General features: G+C 29.7%; 1 protein-coding gene across 2 annotated transcripts in view; it reads left to right on the top strand.

The window, feature by feature from the left end:
• LOC110508267 (macrophage mannose receptor 1) overlaps window positions 1-25,151 on the top strand; it is a 203,389-nt gene that overhangs the window by 3,071 nt on the left and 175,167 nt on the right. For both annotated transcript variants that reach the window (XM_090226048.1, XM_090226047.1), the window contains exon 2: window positions 2,164-2,499. In XM_090226048.1, the coding sequence (XP_090082174.1) occupies window positions 2,164-2,499 (336 nt within the window). The remainder of the gene's footprint in view (window positions 1-2,163; window positions 2,500-25,151) is intronic.

Below are 25,151 nucleotides of genomic sequence, written 5' to 3'. Positions count from 1 at the left end.
TCGATCCTTTGTCTGGATAGGCCAAAAAATGTGAGGTATAGCTCCCTATGCAAATGAGGTGTCAGATTTCATGTTCTGCATCTCAGATGAGAACAGAGAGCAGTATGTGAAGAGGGACAACCAGAGCTTTCACACAGTGCACAGCAAATGATGCCGTTCACAGAGTGCTCTGACACACGTTGGGCTGACACACATTATCATGTAAAGCCCATTTCTTAGAGTGTTTTACAAACTGGACTATATTTTGTAACTTACTTTGAAGTGATTGGGTCTAAATACGTGTTTGGTAAATAAATTAACTATATTATTATATATATAGATACATTAATTATATGATTATATATATATATATATATATATATAAATTATTTATATTATTATATATATAGATACATTAATTATATGATTATATATATATATATATATAAATTATTTATATTATTATATATATATATAAATGAATAATATTACATATATGTAAATTAATTATATTATTATATATATATAAATTAATTATATTATTATTATATATATAAATTAATTATATTATTATATATATATAAATTAATTATATTATTATATATATTAATTAATTATATTATTATATATATATAAATTAATCATATTATTATATATATATAAATTAATTATATTATTATTATATATATAAATTAATTATATTATTATTATATATATAAATTAATTATATTATTATATATATATAAATTAATCATATTATTATATATATATAAATTAATTATATTATTATTATATATATAAATTAATTATATTATTATATATATTAATTAATTATATTATTATATATATAAATTAATCATATTATTATATATATTAATTAATTATATTATTATATATATAAATTAATTATATTATTATATATATTAATTAATTATATTATTATATATATAAATTAATTATATTATTATATATATTAATTAATTATATTATTATATATATTAATTAATTATATTATTATATATATTAATTAATTAATACATTATATTATTATATATATAAATTAATTATATTATTATATATATTAATTAATTAATACATTATATTATTATATATATAAATTAATTATATTATTATATATATTAATTAATTAATACATTATATTATTATATAATAGGTAGGTGTTAGTGTGTATGTATTTTCCTATTTTTTGGAATTTTTGCTTGACTTTTGTGAGTAAATTCAGTTGTGTTGCTCAAACCTGTGTCCTGCGCCTGACTCCGCTACATCTCTGCACCCAATCGCTGACACGTACGTCTGTAGTATTTTACAGGTAGAATGATAAAACTATTTATCCACATTCTGCTCTGATCAAATCCGGTGCTGGAATGTCTTAACAAAACATAAAACTAAATATTTAGTCTGACTTCATCCACTGTCCAGAAAAATGGTTTATGTTTCATTGAACAAGCATGGGAAACCGTGTTTAAACCCTTTACAATGAAGATCTGTGAAGTTATTGGGAGTTTTACGAATTATCTTTGAAAGACTGGGTCCTGAAAATGGGACGTTTCTATTTTTGCTGAGTTCAGCATATTGCAGTTTTTTTGTTATACTAAAAAGTCGTAGATTTCTGGTAAAAGTTGAATGTGATATTGATTAAGGATGATGAGGGTGTGGTGCCTGGCCTTATTAGGATTTATATAGTGTTGTGTAGCCCTAGGACTGTTTTATATAGCTCTTTAAGAGTGTTATGTAGCCCTATGACAGTGCTTTACATAGCTCTATGAGATGTTTATGTAGCCCTATGACAGTGCTTTACATAGCTCTATGACAGTGTTATGTAGCTCTATGACAGTGTTATGTAGCCCTATGGCAGTGTTTTATATAGCTCTCTGACAGTGTTATGTAGCCCTATGACAGTGTAATATAACTCTATAACAGTGTTATGTAGCCCTATGACAGTGGTGTATAGCTCTATAACAGTGTTATGTAGCCCTATGACAGTGTTTTATATAGCTCTATGACAGTGTTATGTAGCCCTATGACAGTGTAATATAACTCTATAACAGTGTTATGTAGCCCTACGACTGTTAAAAAGTCCTTATGATAGGTTCAATTAAAGTGTTCAAATGTTTGCCTATTATGTCAATGCTGGTTAGTGATTGTTGTAATTTTTCTTTGTAGACGGTCCCTTCAACCTCTTCAATGCAGAAAGTGGCATTAGACAGGACCTGGCACGCTGGGTGTCAGGTGGACGTCTCTACTACACCAACAACAGGAAGTGTGCTGGGGTTTCTGGGAAGACAGAGGGTAGTACGCTGGTGTATTCTGACTGTGATGAGAAGAGCCTCCTCCAGCAGTGGGAGTGCAGTAATAACACACTGCTCACACTGAAAGGACAGACTCTGTACCTGCACATCAACGACAACAATGATCTGGTGCTGTCCAGAGACACGGGGCCTCGGAGTCGCTGGACCATCTCTGGAACAACGGACGGCCCCTGCTCGAGGACCCACAGAGGTACAGGATTAGAGTCACACGGTTCACATATATTAGGATTGGAAAATGGATTTTAGACAAAATGGACAAAGTCTCGACACACAACACAAGAAGCAAAAGAAGCAGGTTTCATATGACTACATCAGACAGTATATTTTATATATTACAGGTTAAATATAACTACATCAGACAGTATATTTTATATTTTACAGGTTAAATATAACTACATCAGACAGTATATTTTACAGGTTAAATATAACTACATCAGGCAGTATATTTTATAGATTACAGGTTAAATATAACTACATCAGACAGTATATTTTATATATTACAGGTTAAATATAACTACATCAGACAGTATATTTTATATATTACAGGTTAAATATAACTACATCAGACAGTATATTTTATAGATTACAGGTTAAATATAACTACATCAGGCAGTATATTTTATAGATTACAGGTTAAATATAACTACATCAGACAGTATATTTTATATATTACAGGTTAAATATAACTACATCAGACAGTATATTTTATATATTACAGGTTAAATATAACTACATCAGACAGTATATTTTATAGATTACAGGTTAAATATAACTACATCAGACAGTATATTTTATATATTACAGGTTAAATATAACTACATCAGACAGTATATTTTATATATTACAGGTTAAATATAACTACATCAGACAGTATATTTTATAGATTACAGGTTAAATATAACTACATCAGACAGTATATTTTATATATTACAGGTTAAATATAACTACATCAGACAGTATATTTTATAGATTACAGGTTAAATATAACTACATCAGACAGTATATTTTACAGGTTAAATATAACTATATCAGACAGTATATTTTATATTTTACAGGTTAAATATAACTACATCAGACAGTATATTTTACAGGTTAAATATAACTACATCAGACAGTATATTTTATATATTACAGGTTAAATATAACTACATCAGACAGTATATTTTATAGATTACAGGTTAAATATAACTACATCAGACAGTATATTTTATAGATTACAGGTTAAATATAACTACATCAGACAGTATATTTTATATATTACAGGTTAAATATAACTACATCAGACAGTATATTTTATAGATTACAGGTTAAATATAACTACATCAGACAGTATATTTTATAGATTAAATATAACTACATCAGACAGTATATTTTATAGATTAAATATAACTACATCAGACAGTATACTTTACAGGTTAAATATAACTACATCAGACAGTATATTTTATAGATTACAGGTTAAATATAACTACATCAGACAGTATATTTTATAGATTACAGGTTAAATATAACTACATCAGACAGTATATTTTATAGATTACAGGTTAAATATAACTACATCAGACAGTATATTTTACAGGTTAAATATAACTACATCAGACAGTATATTTTATATATTACAGGTTAAATATAACTACATCAGACAGTATATTTTATATATTACAGGTTAAATATAACTACATCAGACAGTATATTTTATAGATTACAGGTTAAATATAACTACATCAGACAGTATATTTTATATATTACAGGTTAAATATAACTACATCAGACAGTATATTTTATAGATTACAGGTTAAATATAACTACATCAGACAGTATACTTTACAGGTTAAATATAACTACATCAGACAGTATATTTTATATTTTACAGGTTAAATATAACTACATCAGACAGTATATTTTATATATTACAGGTTAAATATAACTACATCAGACAGTATATTTTACAGGTTAAATATAACTACATCAGACAGTATATTTTATAGATTACAGGTTAAATATAACTACATCAGACAGTATATTTTATATATTACAGGTTAAATATAACTACATCAGACAGTATATTTTATATATTACAGGTTAAATATAACTACATCAGACAGTATATTTTATATTTTACAGGTTAAATATAACTACATCAGACAGTATATTTTATAGATTACAGGTTAAATATAACTACATCAGACAGTATATTTTACAGGTTAAATATAACTACATCAGACAGTATATTTTATAGATTACAGGTTAAATATAACTACATCAGACAGTATATTTTACAGGTTAAATATAACTACATCAGACAGTATATTTTACAGGTTAAATATAACTACATCAGACAGTATATTTTATAGATTACAGGTTAAATATAACTACATCAGACAGTATATTTTACAGGTTAAATATAACTACATCAGACAGTATATTTTATAGATTACAGGTTAAATATAACTACATCAGACAGTATATTTTACAGATTACAGGTTAAATATAACTACATCAGACAGTATATTTTACAGGTTAAATATAACTACATCAGACAGTATATTTTATATATTACAGGTTAAATATAACTACATCAGACAGTATATTTTATAGATTACAGGTTAAATATAACTACATCAGACAGTATATTTTATAGATTACAGGTTAAATATAACTACATCAGACAGTATATTTTATATATTACAGGTTAAATATAACTACATCAGACAGTATATTTTACAGGTTAAATATAACTACATCAGACAGTATATTTTATATTTTACAGGTTAAATATAACTACATCAGACAGTATATTTTATAGATTACAGGTTAAATATAACTACATCAGACAGTATATTTTATAGATTACAGGTTAAATATAACTACATCAGACAGTATATTTTATAGATTACAGGTTAAATATAACTACATCAGACAGTATATTTTTTAGATTACAGGTTAAATATAACTACATCAGACAGTATATTTTATAGATTACAGGTTAAATATAACTACATCAGACAGTATATTTTATAGATTACAGGTTAAATATAACTACATCAGACAGTATATTTTATAGATTACAGGTTAAATATAACTACATCAGACAGTATATTTTATAGATTACAGGTTAAATATAACTACATCAGACAGTATATTTTATAGATTACAGGTTAAATATAACTACATCAGACAGTATATTTTATAGATTACAGGTTAAATATAACTGCATCAGACAGTATATTTTATAGATTACAGGTTAAATATAACTACATCAGACAGTATATTTTATAGATTACAGGTTAAATATAACTGCATCAGACAGTATATTTTATAGATTACAGGTTAAATATAACTACATCAGACAGTATATTTTATAGATTACAGGTTAAATATAACTACATCAGACAGTATATTTTATAGATTACTGGTTAAATATAACTACATCGGACAGTATATTTTACAGGTTAAATATAACTACATCAGACAGTATATTTTATAGATTACAGGTTAAATATAACTACATCAGACAGTATATTTTATAGATTACAGGTTAAATATAACTACATCAGACAGTATATTTTATAGATTACAGGTTAAATATAACTACATCAGACAGTATATTTTATAGATTACAGGTTAAATATAACTACATCAGACAGTATATTTTATAGATTACAGGTTAAATATAACTACATCAGACAGTATATTTTATAGATTACAGGTTAAATATAACTACATCAGACAGTATATTTTATAGATTACAGGTTAAATATAACTACATCAGACAGTATATTTTATAGATTACAGGTTAAATATAACTACATCAGACAGTATATTTTATAGATTACAGGTTAAATATAACTACATCAGACAGTATATTTTACAGGTTACAGGTTAAATATAACTACATCAGACAGTATATTTTATAGATTACAGGTTAAATATAACTACATCAGACAGTATATTTTATAGATTACAGGTTAAATATAACTACATCAGACAGTATATTTTACAGGTTACAGGTTAAATATAACTACATCAGACAGTATATTTTACAGATTACAGGTTAAATATAACTACATCAGACAGTATATTTTACAGGTTAAATATAACTACATCAGACAGTATATTTTATATATTACAGGTTAAATATAACTACATCAGACAGTACATTTTATATATTACAGGTTAAATATAACTACATCAGACAGTATATTTTATAGATTACTGGTTAAATATAACTACATCAGACAGTATATTTTATACATTACAGGTTAAATATAACTACATCAGACAGTATATTTTATAGATTACAGGTTAAATATAACTACATCAGACAGTATATTTTACAGGTTACAGGTTAAATATAACTACATCAGACAGTATATTTTATAGATTACAGGTTAAATATAACTACATCAGACAGTATATTTTATAGATTACAGGTTAAATATAACTACATCAGACAGTATATTTTATAGATTACAGGTTAAATATAACTACATCAGACAGTATATTTTATACATTACAGGTTAAATATAACTACATCAGACAGTATATTTTATAGATTACAGGTTAAATATAACTACATCAGACAGTATATTTTATAGATTACAGGTTAAATATAACTACATCAGACAGTATATTTTATAGATTACAGGTTAAATATAACTACATCAGACAGTATATTTTATAGATTACAGGTTAAATATAACTACATCATACAGTATATTTTATAGATTACAGGTTAAATATAACTACATCAGACAGTATATTTTATAGATTACAGGTTAAATATAACTACATCAGACAGTATATTTTATAGATTACAGGTTAAATATAACTACATCAGACAGTATATTTTATAGATTACTGGTTAAATATAACTACATCGGACAGTATATTTTACAGGTTAAATATAACTACATCAGACAGTATATTTTATAGATTACAGGTTAAATATAACTACATCAGACAGTATATTTTATAGATTACAGGTTAAATATAACTACATCAGACAGTATATTTTATAGATTACAGGTTAAATATAACTACATCAGACAGTATATTTTATAGATTACAGGTTAAATATAACTACATCAGACAGTATATTTTATAGATTACAGGTTAAATATAACTACATCAGACAGTATATTTTATAGATTACAGGTTAAATATAACTACATCAGACAGTATATTTTATAGATTACAGGTTAAATATAACTACATCAGACAGTATATTTTATATATTACAGGTTAAATATAACTACATCAGACAGTATATTTTATATTTTACAGGTTAAATATAACTACATCAGACAGTATATTTTATATATTACAGGTTAAATATAACTACATCAGACAGTATATTTTATAGATTACAGGTTAAATATAACTACATCAGACAGTATATTTTATAGATTACAGGTTAAATATAACTACATCAGACAGTATATTTTATATATTACAGGTTAAATATAACTACATCAGACAGTATATTTTATAGATTACAGGTTAAATATAACTACATCAGACAGTATATTTTATAGATTACAGGTTAAATATAACTACATCAGACAGTATATTTTATAGATTACAGGTTAAATATAATTACATCAGACAGTATATTTTATATATTACAGGTTAAATATAACTACATCAGACAGTATATTTTATAGATTACAGGTTAAATATAACTACATCAGACAGTATATTTTATATATTACAGGTTAAATATAACTACATCAGACAGTATATTTTACAGGTTAAATATAACTACATCAGACAGTATATTTTATATTTTACAGGTTAAATATAACTACATCAGACAGTATATTTTACAGATTAAATATAACTACATCAGACAGTATATTTTATAGATTACAGGTTAAATATAACTACATCAGACAGTATATTTTATAGATTACAGGTTAAATATAACTACATCAGACAGTATATTTTATAGATTACAGGTTAAATATAACTACATCAGACAGTATATTTTATAGATTACAGGTTAAATATAACTACATCAGACAGTATATTTTATAGATTACAGGTTAAATATAACTACATCAGACAGTATATTTTACAGGTTACAGGTTAAATATAACTACATCAGACAGTATATTTTATAGATTACAGGTTAAATATAACTACATCAGACAGTATATTTTATAGATTACAGGTTAAATATAACTACATCAGACAGTATATTTTACAGGTTACAGGTTAAATATAACTACATCAGACAGTATATTTTACAGATTACAGGTTAAATATAACTACATCAGACAGTATATTTTACAGGTTAAATATAACTACATCAGACAGTATATTTTATATATTACAGGTTAAATATAACTACATCAGACAGTATATTTTATAGATTACAGGTTAAATATAACTACATCAGACAGTATATTTTATATATTACAGGTTAAATATAACTACATCAGACAGTATATTTTATAGATTACAGGTTAAATATAACTACATCAGACAGTATATTTTATATATTACAGGTTAAATATAACTACATCAGACAGTATATTTTATAGATTACAGGTTAAATATAACTACATCAGACAGTATATTTTATAGATTACAGGTTAAATATAACTACATCAGACAGTATATTTTATATATTACAGGTTAAATATAACTACATCAGACAGTATATTTTATAGATTACAGGTTAAATATAACTACATCAGACAGTATATTTTATATATTACAGGTTAAATATAACTACATCAGACAGTATATTTTATAGATTACAGGTTAAATATAACTACATCAGACAGTATATTTTATATATTACAGGTTAAATATAACTACATCAGACAGTATATTTTATATTTTACAGGTTAAATATAACTACATCAGACAGTATATTTGTCATGTATTGTCATGTTGTGTCTTTCTGTCCTTTCCTTTCACCCTGTCTCCCTCTGCTGGTCGTATTAGGTTACCTTTTCTCCCCCGCTTTCCCCCAGCTGTTCCTTGTCTCCTCTTGACTACCTCGTCACCCCTTCTCCCACCTGTTCCCCTTTTCCCTCTGATTAGTCCCCTATATCTCTCTCTGTTTTTGTTCCTGTCCTTGTCGGATTCTTGTTTGTTGTGTTTCATGCCTGAGCCAGACTATCGTCATGTTTGCTGTAACCTTGTCCTGTCCTGTCGGAATCTGCCGGTCTATCTGAGCCTACCTATGTTTGGTTATTAAAGAAGCTCTGTTTAAGTTAGTTCGCTTTTGGGTCCTCATTCACTCACCGTAACAGAAGAATCCGACCAAGAATGGACCCAGCGACTTCGGATCCTCTCCACTCAGCCGTCGAGATCCAGGGAGCGATGCTAGGCAGACACGAGCAGGAATTGTCTGCTGCTCGACATGCCGTTGAGACCCTGGCCACCCAAGTCTCCAACCTCACAGAACAGGTTCACCATCTCCGCCTCGATCCACCGGCCACTTCCAGGGCTTTCGAATCTCCGGAGCCCAGAATCAATAACCCGCCGTGTTACTCTGGGGAGCCCACTGAATGCCGCTCGTTCCTCACCCAGTGTGATATTGTGTTTTCTCTCCAGCCCAACACTTACTCCAGGAGCACTGCTCGTGTCGCCTACGTCATATCTCTCCTTATTGGACGGGCTCGTGAGTGGGGCACGGCAATCTGGGAGGCAAGGGCTGAGTGTACTAACCAGTATCAGGACTTTAAGGAGGAGATGATACGGGTTTTTGATCGATCTGTTTTTGGGGAGGAAGCTTCCAGGGCCCTGTCTTCCCTATTTCAAGGTAATCGATCCATAACAGACTACTCTATTGAGTTTCGCACTCTTGCTGCCTCCAGTGGCTGGAACGAGCCGGCTTTGCTCGCTCGTTTTCTGGAGGGTCTCCGCGCAGAGGTAAAGGATGAGATTCTCTCCCGGGAGGTCCCTTCCAGCGTGGATTCCCTGATTGAACTCGCTATTCGCATTGAGCGACGGGTTGATCTTCGTCACCGAGCTCGTGGAAAGGAGCTTGCGTTCTCCGTTGCCCCCCTCTCCGCATCACTACCATCTTCCTCTGCCGGCTTGGGAGCTGAGCCTATGCGGCTGGGAGGTATCCGCATCTCGACTAAGGAGAGGGAACGGAGAATCACCAACCGCCTCTGTCTCTATTGCGGTTCTGCTGGTCATTTTGTCACTTCATGTCCAGTAAAAGCCAGAGCTCATCAGTAAGCGGAGGGCTACTGGTGAGCGCTACTACTCCTGTCTCTCCTTCAAGATCCTGCACTACCTTGTCGGTCCATCTACGCTGGACCGGTTCGTCAGCTTCCTGCAGTGCCTTAATAGACTCTGGGGCGGAGGGCTGTTTTATGGACGAGACCTGGGCTCGGGAACATGACATTCCTCTCAGACAGTTAAGGGAGTCCACGGCCTTGTTCGCCCTGGATGGTAGTCCTCTCCCCAGGATTCAGCGTGAGACGCTACCTTTAACCCTCACTGTTTCTGGTAATCATAGCGAAACCATTTATTTTTTGATTTTTCGTTCACCTTTTACACCTGTTGTTTTGGGCCATCCCTGGCTAGTTTGTCATAATCCTTCCATTAATTGGTCTAGTAATTCTATCCTCTCCTGGAACGTCTCTTGTCATGTGAAATGTTTAATGTCTGCTATCCCTCCTGTTTCCTCTGTCTCTTCTTCACAGGAGGAGCCTGGTGATTTGACAGGGGTGCCGGAGGAATATCACGATCTGCGCACGGTGTTCAGTCGGTCCAGGGCCACCTCTCTTCCTCCACACCGGTCGTATGATTGTAGTATTGATCTCCTTCCGGGAACCACTCCCCCCCGGGGTAGACTATACTCTCTGTCGGCTCCCGAACGTAAGGCTCTCGAGGATTATTTGTCTGTAGCTCTTGACGCCGGTACCATAGTCCCCTCCTCCTCTCCCGCCGGAGCGGGGTTTTTTTTTGTCAAGAAGAAGGACGGGTCTCTGCGCCCCTGCATAGATTATCGAGGGCTGAATGACATAACAGTTAAGAATCGTTATCCGCTTCCTCTTATGTCTTCAGCCTTCGAGATCCTGCAGGGAGCCAGGTTTTTCACTAAGTTGGACCTTCGTAACGCTTACCATCTCGTGCGCATCAGGGAGGGGGACGAGTGGAAGACGGCGTTTAACACTCCGTTAGGGCACTTTGAATACCGGGTTCTTCCTTTCGGCCTCGCTAACGCTCCAGCTGTCTTTCAGGCATTAGTCAATGATGTCCTGAGAGACATGCTGAACATCTTTGTTTTCGTTTACCTTGACGATATCCTGATTTTTTCACCGTCACTCCAGATTCATCTTCAGCACGTTCGACGTGTCCTCCAGCGCCTTTTAGAGAATTGTCTTTTTGTGAAGGCTGAGAAGTGCACTTTTCATGCCTCCTCCGTCACATTTCTCGGTTCTGTTATTTCCGCTGAAGGCATTAAGATGGATCCCGCTAAGGTCCAAGCTGTCATTGATTGGCCCGCCCCTAAGTCACGCGTCGAGCTGCAGCGCTTTCTCGGCTTCGCGAACTTCTATCGTCGTTTCATCCGTAATTTCGGTCAGGTGGCAGCTCCTCTCACAGCCCTTACTTCTGTCAAGACGTGCTTTAAGTGGTCCGTTTCCGCCCAGGGAGCTTTTGATCTCCTCAAGAATCGTTTTACATCCGCTCCTATCCTTGTTACACCTGACGTCTCTAGACAGTTCGTTGTCGAGGTTGACGCGTCAGAGGTGGGCGTGGGAGCCATTCTTTCTCAGCGCTCCCTCTCTGACGACAAGGTCCACCCATGCGCGTATTTTTCTCATCGCCTGTCGCCGTCGGAACGTAACTATGATGTGGGAAACCGCGAACTGCTCGCCATCCGGTTAGCCCTAGGCGAATGGCGACAGTGGTTGGAGGGGGCGACCGTTCCTTTTGTCGTTTGGACTGACCATAGGAACCTTGAGTACATCCGTTCTGCCAAACGACTTAATGCGCGTCAGGCGCGTTGGGCGCTGTTTTTCGCTCGTTTCGAGTTCGTGATTTCTTATCGTCCGGGCTCTAAGAACACCAAGCCTGATGCTTTATCTCTTCTCTTCAGTTCTTCAGTAGCCTCCACTGACCCCGAGGGGATTCTCCCTGAGGGGCGTGTTGTCGGGTTGACTGTCTGGGGAATTGAGAGGCAGGTAAAGCAAGCGCTCACTCACACTCCGTCGCCGCGCGCTTGTCCTAGGAACCTTCTTTTCGTTCCCGTTCCTACTCGTCTGGCCGTTCTTCAGTGGGCTCACTCTGCCAAGTTAGCCGGCCACCCTGGCGTTCGGGGTACGCTTGCTTCCATTCGCCAGCGTTTTTGGTGGCCCACCCGGGAGCATGACACGCGTCGTTTCGTGGCTGCTTGTTCGGTCTGCGCGCAGACTAAGTCCGGTAACTCCCCTCCTGCCGGCCGTCTCAGGCCGCTTCCCATTCCCTCTCGACCGTGGTCTCACATCGCCTTAGATTTTGTCACCGGACTGCCTTCGTCAGCGGGGAAGACTGTTATTCTTACGGTTGTCGATAGGTTCTCTAAGGCGGCTCATTTCATTCCCCTTGCTAAGCTTCCTTCTGCTAAAGAGACGGCACAAATCATCATCGAGAATGTTTTCAGAATTCATGGCCTTCCGTCAGACGTCGTTTCGGACAGAGGTCCGCAATTCACGTCTCAATTTTGGAGGGAGTTTTGCCGTTTGATTGGGGCTTCCGTCAGTCTCTCTTCCGGCTTTCACCCCCAGTCTAACGGTCAAGCAGAACGGGCCAATCAGACTATTGGTCGCATCTTACGCAGTCTTTCTTTTCGCAACCCTGCGTCTTGGTCAGAACAGCTCCCCTGGGCAGAATACGCCCACAACTCGCTTCCTTCGTCTGCGACCGGGCTATCTCCTTTTCAGAGTAGCCTCGGGTACCAGCCTCCGCTGTTCTCATCTCAGTTCGCCGAGTCCAGCGTCCCCTCCGCTCAGGCTTTTGTCCAACGTTGCGAGCGCACCTGGAAGAGGGTCAGGTCTGCACTTTGCCGTTATAGGACGCAGACTGTGAGGGCTGCTAATAAGCGTAGAACTAAGAGTCCTAGATATTGTCGCGGTCAGAGAGTTTGGCTCTCCACTCAGAACCTTCCCCTTAAGACGGCTTCTCGCAAGTTGACCCCGCGGTTCATTGGTCCGTTCCGTATTTCTCGGGTCATTAATCCTGTCGCAGTTCGACTTCTTCTTCCGCGATACCTTCGTCGCGTCCACCCGGTCTTCCATGTCTCCTGTATTAAGCCCGTTCTTCGCGCCCCCGCTCGTCTTCCCCCCCCCCCCCCCATCCTTGTCGAGGGCGCACCCATCTACAGGGTCCGCAGGATTTTGGACATGCGTCCTCGGGGCCGTGGTCACCAGTACCTCGTTGATTGGGAGGGGTACGGTCCTGAGGAGAGGAGTTGGGTTCCCTCTCGGGACGTGCTGGACCGTGCGCTGATCGAGGATTTCCTCCGTTGCCGCCAGGTTTCCTCCTCGAGTGCGCCAGGAGGCGCTCGGTGAGTGGGGGGGTACTGTCATGTATTGTCATGTTGTGTCTTTCTGTCCTTTCCTTTCACCCTGTCTCCCTCTGCTGGTCGTATTAGGTTACCTTTTCTCCCCCGCTTTCCCCCAGCTGTTCCTTGTCTCCTCTTGACTACCTCGTCACCCCTTCTCCCACCTGTTCCCCTTTTCCCTCTGATTAGTCCCCTATATCTCTCTCTGTTTTTGTTCCTGTCCTTGTCGGATTCTTGTTTGTTGTGTTTCATGCCTGAGCCAGACTATCGTCATGTTTGCTGTAACCTTGTCCTGTCCTGTCGGAATCTGCCGGTCTATCTGAGCCTACCTATGTTTGGTTATTAAAGAAGCTCTGTTTAAGTTAGTTCGCTTTTGGGTCCTCATTCACTCACCGTAACAATATTTTATAGATTACAGGTTAAATATAACTACATCAGACAGTATATTTTATAGATTACAGGTTAAATATAACTACATCAGACAGTATATTTTATACATTACAGGTTAAATATAACTACATCAGACAGTATATTTTATAGATTACAGGTTAAATATAACTACATCAGACAGTATATTTTATAGATTACAGGTTAAATATAACTACATCAGACAGTATATTTTATAGATTACAGGTTAAATATAACTACATCAGACAGTATATTTTATAGATTACAGGTTAAATATAACTACATCAGACAGTATATTTTATAGATTACAGGTTAAATATAACTACATCAGACAGTATATTTTATACATTACAGGTTAAATATAACTACATCAGACAGTATATTTTATAGATTACAGGTTAAATATAACTACATCAGACAGTATATTTTATAGATTACAGGTTAAATATAACTACATCAGACAGTATATTTTATAGATTACAGGTTAAATATAACTACATCAGACAGTATATTTTATAGATTACAGGTTAAATATAACTACATCATACAGTATATTTTATAGATTACAGGTTAAATATAACTACATCAGACAGTATATTTTATAGATTACAGGTTAAATATAACTACATCAGACAGTATATTTTATAGATTACAGGTTAAATATAACTACATCAGACAGTATATTTTATAGATTACTGGTTAAATATAACTACATCGGACAGTATATTTTACAGGTTAAATATAACTACATCAGACAGTATATTTTATAGATTACAGGTTAAATATAACTACATCAGACAGTATATTTTATAGATTACAGGTTAAATATAACTACATCAGACAGTATATTTTATAGATTACAGGTTAAATATAACTACATCAGACAGTATATTTTATAGATTACAGGTTAAATATAACTACATCAGACAGTATATTTTATAGATTACAGGTTAAATATAACTACATCAGACAGTATATTTTATAGATTACAGGTTAAATATAACTACATCAGACAGTATATTTTATAGATTACAGGTTAAATATAACTACATCAGACAGTATATTTTATAGATTACAGGTTAAATATAACTACATCAGACAGTATATTTTATAGATTACAGGTTAAATATAACTACATCAGACAGTATATTTTACAGGTTACAGGTTAAATATAACTACATCAGACAGTATATTTTATAGATTACAGGTTAAATATAACTACATCAGACAGTATATTTTATAGATTACATGTTAAATATAACTACATCAGACAGTATATTTTACAGGTTACAGGTTAAATATAACTACATCAGACAGTATATTTTACAGATTACAGGTTAAATATAACTACATCAGACAGTATATTTTACAGGTTAAATATAACTACATCAGACAGTATATTTTATATATTACAGGTTAAATATAACTACATCAGACAGTACATTTTATATATTACAGGTTAAATATAACTACATCAGACAGTATATTTTATAGATTACAGGTTAAATATAACTACATCAGACAGTATATTTTATATATTACAGGTTAAATATAACTACATCAGACAGTATATTTTATACATTACAGGTTAAATATAACTACATCAGACAGTATATTTTATAGATTACAGGTTAAATATAACTACATCAGACAGTATATTTTACAGGTTACAGGTTAAATATAACTACATCAGACAGTATATTTTATAGATTACAGGTTAAATATAACTACATCAGACAGTATATTTTATACATTACAGGTTAAATATAACTACATCAGACAGTATATTTTATAGATTACAGGTTAAATATAACTACATCAGACAGTATATTTTATAGATTACAGGTTAAATATAACTACATCAGACAGTATATTTTATAGATTACAGGTTAAATATAACTACATCAGACAGTATATTTTATAGATTACAGGTTAAATATAACTACATCAGACAGTATATTTTATAGATTACAGGTTAAATATAACTACATCAGACAGTATATTTTATAGATTACAGGTTAAATATAACTACATCATACAGTATATTTTATAGATTACAGGTTAAATATAACTACATCAGACAGTATATTTTATAGATTACAGGTTAAATATAACTACATCAGACAGTATATTTTATAGATTACAGGTTAAATATAACTACATCAGACAGTATATTTTATAGATTACTGGTTAAATATAACTACATCGGACAGTATATTTTACAGGTTAAATATAACTACATCAGACAGTATATTTTATAGATTACAGGTTAAATATAACTACATCAGACAGTATATTTTATAGATTACAGGTTAAATATAACTACATCAGACAGTATATTTTATAGATTACAGGTTAAATATAACTACATCAGACAGTATATTTTATAGATTACAGGTTAAATATAACTACATCAGACAGTATATTTTATAGATTACAGGTTAAATATAACTACATCAGACAGTATATTTTATAGATTACAGGTTAAATATAACTACATCAGACAGTATATTTTATAGATTACAGGTTAAATATAACTACATCAGACAGTATATTTTATAGATTACAGGTTAAATATAACTACATCAGACAGTATATTTTATAGATTACAGGTTAAATATAACTACATCAGACAGTATATTTTACAGGTTACAGGTTAAATATAACTACATCAGACAGTATATTTTATAGATTACAGGTTAAATATAACTACATCAGACAGTATATTTTATAGATTACAGGTTAAATATAACTACATCAGACAGTATATTTTACAGGTTACAGGTTAAATATAACTACATCAGACAGTATATTTTACAGATTACAGGTTAAATATAACTACATCAGACAGTATATTTTACAGGTTAAATATAACTACATCAGACAGTATATTTTATATATTACAGGTTAAATATAACTACATCAGACAGTATATTTTATAGATTACAGGTTAAATATAACTACATCAGACAGTATATTTTATATATTACAGGTTAAATATAACTACATCAGACAGTATATTTTATAGATTACAGGTTAAATATAACTACATCAGACAGTATATTTTATATATTACAGGTTAAATATAACTACATCAGACAGTATATTTTATAGATTACAGGTTAAATATAACTACATCAGACAGTATATTTTATAGATTACAGGTTAAATATAACTACATCAGACAGTATATTTTATATATTACAGGTTAAATATAACTACATCAGACAGTATATTTTATAGATTACAGGTTAAATATAACTACATCAGACAGTATATTTTACAGGTTAAATATAACTACATCAGACAGTATATTTTACAGGTTAAATATAACTGCATCAGACAGTATATTTTATATATTACAGGTTAAATATAACTACATCAGACAGTATATTTTACAGGTTAAATATAACTACATCAGACAGTATATTTTATATATTACAGGTTAAATATAACTACATCAGACAGTATATTTTACAGGTTAAATATAACTACATCAGACAGTATATTTTACAGGTTAAATATAACTGCATCAGACAGTATATTTTATATATTACAGGTTAAATATAACTACATCAGACAGTATATTTTATAGATTACAGGTTAAATATAACTGCATCAGACAGTATATTTTATAGATTACAGGTTAAATATAACTACATCAGACAGTATATTTTATAGATTACAGGTTAAATATAACTACATCAGACAGTATATTTTATAGATTACAGGTTAAATATAACTGCATCAGACAGTATATTTTATAGATTACAGGTTAAATATAACTACATCAGACAGTATATTTTATATATTACAGGTTAAATATAACTACATCAGACAGTATATTTTATATATTACAGGTTAAATATAACTACATCAGACAGTATATTTTATAGATTACAGGTTAAATATAACTACATCAGACAGTATATTTTATATATTACAGGTTAAATATAACTACATCAGACAGTATATTTTATATATTACAGGTTAAATATAACTACATCAGACAGTATATTTTATAGATTACAGGTTAAATATAACTACATCAGACAGTATATTTTATATTTTACAGGTTAAATATAACTACATCAGACAGTATATTTTATATATTACAGGTTAAATATAACTACATCAGACAGTATATTTTATAGATTACAGGTTAAATATAACTACATCAGACAGTATATTTTATATATTACAGGTTAAATATAACTACATCAGGCAGTATATTTTATATATTACAGGTTAAATATAACTACATCAGACAGTATATTTTATAGATTACAGGTTAAATATAACTACATCAGACAGTATATTTTATAGATTACAGGTTAAATATAACTACATCAGACAGTATATTTTATAGATTACAGGTTAAATATAACTACATCAGACAGTATATTTTATAGATTACAGGTTAAATATAACTACATCAGACAGTATATTTTATAGATTACAGGTTAAATATAACTACATCAGACAGTATATTTTATAGATTACAGGTTAAATATAACTACATCAGACAGTATATTTTATATATTACAGGTTAAATATAACTACATCAGACAGTATATTTTATATTTTACAGGTTAAATATAACTACATCAGACAGTATATTTTATAGATTACAGGTTAAATATAACTACATCAGACAGTATATTTTATAGATTACAGGTTAAATATAACTACATCAGACAGTATATTTTATACATTACAGGTTAAATATAACTACATCAGACAGTATATTTTATAGATTACAGGTTAAATATAACTACATCAGACAGTATATTTTATAGATTACAGGTTAAATATAACTACATCAGACAGTATATTTTATAGATTACAGGTTAAATATAACTACATCAGACAGTATATTTTATAGATTACAGGTTAAATATAACTACATCAGACAGTATATTTTATAGATTACAGGTTAAATATAACTACATCAGACAGTATATTTTATACATTACAGGTTAAATATAACTACATCAGACAGTATATTTTATAGATTACAGGTTAAATATAACTACATCAGACAGTATATTTTATAGATTACAGGTTAAATATAACTACATCAGACAGTATATTTTATAGATTACAGGTTAAATATAACTACATCAGACAGTATATTTTATAGATTACAGGTTAAATATAACTACATCATACAGTATATTTTATAGATTACAGGTTAAATATAACTACATCAGACAGTATATTTTATAGATTACAGGTTAAATATAACTACATCAGACAGTATATTTTATAGATTACAGGTTAAATATAACTACATCAGACAGTATATTTTATAGATTACTGGTTAAATATAACTACATCGGACAGTATATTTTACAGGTTAAATATAACTACATCAGACAGTATATTTTATAGATTACAGGTTAAATATAACTACATCAGACAGTATATTTTATAGATTACAGGTTAAATATAACTACATCAGACAGTATATTTTATAGATTACAGGTCAAATATAACTACATCAGACAGTATATTTTATAGATTACAGGTTAAATATAACTACATCAGACAGTATATTTTATAGATTACAGGTTAAATATAACTACATCAGACAGTATATTTTATAGATTACAGGTTAAATATAACTACATCAGACAGTATATTTTATAGATTACAGGTTAAATATAACTACATCAGACAGTATATTTTATAGATTACAGGTTAAATATAACTACATCAGACAGTATATTTTATAGATTACAGGTTAAATATAACTACATCAGACAGTATATTTTATAGATTACAGGTTAAATATAACTACATCAGACAGTATATTTTATAGATTACAGGTTAAATATAACTACATCAGACAGTATATTTTATAGATTACAGGTTAAATATAACTACATCAGACAGTATATTTTATAGATTACAGGTTAAATATAACTACATCAGACAGTATATTTTATAGATTACAGGTTAAATATAACTACATCAGACAGTATATTTTATAGATTACAGGTTAAATATAACTACATCAGACAGTATATTTTACAGGTTACAGGTTAAATATAACTACATCAGACAGTATATTTTATAGATTACAGGTTAAATATAACTACATCAGACAGTATATTTTATAGATTACAGGTTAAATATAACTACATCAGACAGTATATTTTACAGGTTACAGGTTAAATATAACTACATCAGACAGTATATTTTACAGATTACAGGTTAAATATAACTACATCAGACAGTATATTTTACAGGTTAAATATAACTACATCAGACAGTATATTTTATATATTACAGGTTAAATATAACTACATCAGACAGTATATTTTATAGATTACAGGTTAAATATAACTACATCAGACAGTATATTTTATATATTACAGGTTAAATATAACTACATCAGACAGTATATTTTATAGATTACAGGTTAAATATAACTACATCAGACAGTATATTTTATATATTACAGGTTAAATATAACTACATCAGACAGTATATTTTATAGATTACAGGTTAAATATAACTACATCAGACAGTATATTTTATAGATTACAGGTTAAATATAACTACATCAGACAGTATATTTTATATATTACAGGTTAAATATAACTACATCAGACAGTATATTTTATAGATTACAGGTTAAATATAACTACATCAGACAGTATATTTTACAGGTTAAATATAACTACATCAGACAGTATATTTTACAGGTTAAATATAACTGCATCAGACAGTATATTTTATATATTACAGGTTAAATATAACTACATCAGACAGTATATTTTACAGGTTAAATATAACTACATCAGACAGTATATTTTATATATTACAGGTTAAATATAACTACATCAGACAGTATATTTTACAGGTTAAATATAACTACATCAGACAGTATATTTTACAGGTTAAATATAACTGCATCAGACAGTATATTTTATATATTACAGGTTAAATATAACTACATCAGACAGTATATTTTATAGATTACAGGTTAAATATAACTGCATCAGACAGTATATTTTATAGATTACAGGTTAAATATAACTACATCAGACAGTATATTTTATAGATTACAGGTTAAATATAACTACATCAGACAGTATATTTTATAGATTACAGGTTAAATATAACTGCATCAGACAGTATATTTTATAGATTACAGGTTAAATATAACTACATCAGACAGTATATTTTATATATTACAGGTTAAATATAACTACATCAGACAGTATATTTTATATATTACAGGTTAAATATAACTACATCAGACAGTATATTTTATAGATTACAGGTTAAATATAACTACATCAGACAGTATATTTTATATATTACAGGTTAAATATAACTACATCAGACAGTATATTTTATATATTACAGGTTAAATATAACTACATCAGACAGTATATTTTATAGATTACAGGTTAAATATAACTACATCAGACAGTATATTTTATATTTTACAGGTTAAATATAACTACATCAGACAGTATATTTTATATATTACAGGTTAAATATAACTACATCAGACAGTATATTTTATAGATTACAGGTTAAATATAACTACATCAGACAGTATATTTTATATATTACAGGTTAAATATAACTACATCAGGCAGTATATTTTATATATTACAGGTTAAATATAACTACATCAGACAGTATATTTTATAGATTACAGGTTAAATATAACTACATCAGACAGTATATTTTATAGATTACAGGTTAAATATAACTACATCAGACAGTATATTTTATAGATTACAGGTTAAATATAACTACATCAGACAGTATATTTTATAGATTACAGGTTAAATATAACTACATCAGACAGTATATTTTATAGATTACAGGTTAAATATAACTACATCAGACAGTATATTTTATAGATTACAGGTTAAATATAACTACATCAGACAGTATATTTTATATATTACAGGTTAAATATAACTACATCAGACAGTATATTTTATATTTTACAGGTTAAATATAACTACATCAGACAGTATATTTTATAGATTACAGGTTAAATATAACTACATCAGACAGTATATTTTATAGATTACAGGTTAAATATAACTACATCAGACAGTATATTTTATACATTACAGGTTAAATATAACTACATCAGACAGTATATTTTATAGATTACAGGTTAAATATAACTACATCAGACAGTATATTTTATAGATTACAGGTTAAATATAACTACATCAGACAGTATATTTTATAGATTACAGGTTAAATATAACTACATCAGACAGTATATTTTATAGATTACAGGTTAAATATAACTACATCAGACAGTATATTTTATAGATTACAGGTTAAATATAACTACATCAGACAGTATATTTTATACATTACAGGTTAAATATAACTACATCAGACAGTATATTTTATAGATTACAGGTTAAATATAACTACATCAGACAGTATATTTTATAGATTACAGGTTAAATATAACTACATCAGACAGTATATTTTATAGATTACAGGTTAAATATAACTACATCAGACAGTATATTTTATAGATTACAGGTTAAATATAACTACATCATACAGTATATTTTATAGATTACAGGTTAAATATAACTACATCAGACAGTATATTTTATAGATTACAGGTTAAATATAACTACATCAGACAGTATATTTTATAGATTACAGGTTAAATATAACTACATCAGACAGTATATTTTATAGATTACTGGTTAAATATAACTACATCGGACAGTATATTTTACAGGTTAAATATAACTACATCAGACAGTATATTTTATAGATTACAGGTTAAATATAACTACATCAGACAGTATATTTTATAGATTACAGGTTAAATATAACTACATCAGACAGTATATTTTATAGATTACAGGTCAAATATAACTACATCAGACAGTATATTTTATAGATTACAGGTTAAATATAACTACATCAGACAGTATATTTTATAGATTACAGGTTAAATATAACTACATCAGACAGTATATTTTATAGATTACAGGTTAAATATAACTACATCAGACAGTATATTTTATAGATTACAGGTTAAATATAACTACATCAGACAGTATATTTTATAGATTACAGGTTAAATATAACTACATCAGACAGTATATTTTATAGATTACAGGTTAAATATAACTACATCAGACAGTATATTTTACAGGTTACAGGTTAAATATAACTACATCAGACAGTATATTTTATAGATTACAGGTTAAATATAACTACATCAGACAGTATATTTTATAGATTACAGGTTAAATATAACTACATCAGACAGTATATTTTACAGGTTACAGGTTAAATATAACTACATCAGACAGTATATTTTACAGATTACAGGTTAAATATAACTACATCAGACAGTATATTTTACAGGTTAAATATAACTACATCAGACAGTATATTTTATATATTACATGTTAAATATAACTACATCAGACAGTATATTTTATAGATTACAGGTTAAATATAACTACATCAGAGAGTATATTTTATATATTACAGGTTAAATATAACTACATCAGACAGTATATTTTATATATTACATGTTAAATATAACTACATCAGACAGTATATTTTATAGATTACAGGTTAAATATAACTACATCAGACAGTATATTTTATATATTACAGGTTAAATATAACTACATCAGACAGTATATTTTATATATTACATGTTAAATATAACTACATCAGACAGTATATTTTATAGATTACAGGTTAAATATAACTACATCAGACAGTATATTTTATATATTACAGGTTAAATATAACTACATCAGACAGTATATTTTATAGATTACAGGTTAAATATAACTACATCAGACAGTATATTTTATAGATTACAGGTTAAATATAACTACATCAGACAGTATATTTTATATATTACAGGTTAAATATAACTACATCAGACAGTATATTTTATAGATTACAGGTTAAATATAACTACATCAGACAGTATATTTTATAGATTACAGGTTAAATATAACTACATCAGACAGTATATTTTACAGGTTAAATATAACTACATCAGACAGTATATTTTACAGGTTAAATATAACTGCATCAGACAGTATATTTTATATATTACAGGTTAAATATAACTACATCAGACAGTATATTTTACAGGTTAAATATAACTACATCAGACAGTATATTTTATATATTACAGGTTAAATATAACTACATCAGACAGTATATTTTACAGGTTAAATATAACTACATCAGACAGTATATTTTACAGGTTAAATATAACTGCATCAGACAGTATATTTTATATATTACAGGTTAAATATAACTACATCAGACAGTATATTTTATAGATTACAGGTTAAATATAACTGCATCAGACAGTATATTTTATAGATTACAGGTTAAATATAACTACATCAGACAGTATATTTTATATATTACAGGTTAAATATAACTACATCAGACAGTATATTTTATAGATTACAGGTTAAATATAACTACATCAGACAGTATATTTTATAGATTACAGGTTAAATATAACTACATCAGACAGTATATTTTATAGATTACAGGTTAAATATAACTACATCAGACAGTATATTTTATAGATTACAGGTTAAATATAACTACATCAGACAGTACATTTTATAGATTACAGGTTAAATATAACTACATCAGACAGTATATTTTATAGATTACAGGTTAAATATAACTACATCAGACAGTATATTTTATAGATTACAGGTTAAATATAACTACATCAGACAGTATATTTTATATATTACAGGTTAAATATAACTACATCAGACAGTATATTTTATATATTACAGGTTAAATATAACTACATCAGACAGTATATTTTATAGATTACAGGTTAAATATAACTACATCAGACAGTATATTTTATAGATTACAGGTTAAATATAACTGCA

The sequence above is a fragment of the Oncorhynchus mykiss genome, chromosome 28, assembly GCF_057628025.1.
Source record: "Oncorhynchus mykiss isolate SJ-2025 chromosome 28, ASM5762802v1, whole genome shotgun sequence".
Taxonomy (NCBI): domain Eukaryota; kingdom Metazoa; phylum Chordata; class Actinopteri; order Salmoniformes; family Salmonidae; genus Oncorhynchus; species Oncorhynchus mykiss.
This window is presented reverse-complemented; position numbering and strand designations above follow the sequence as displayed.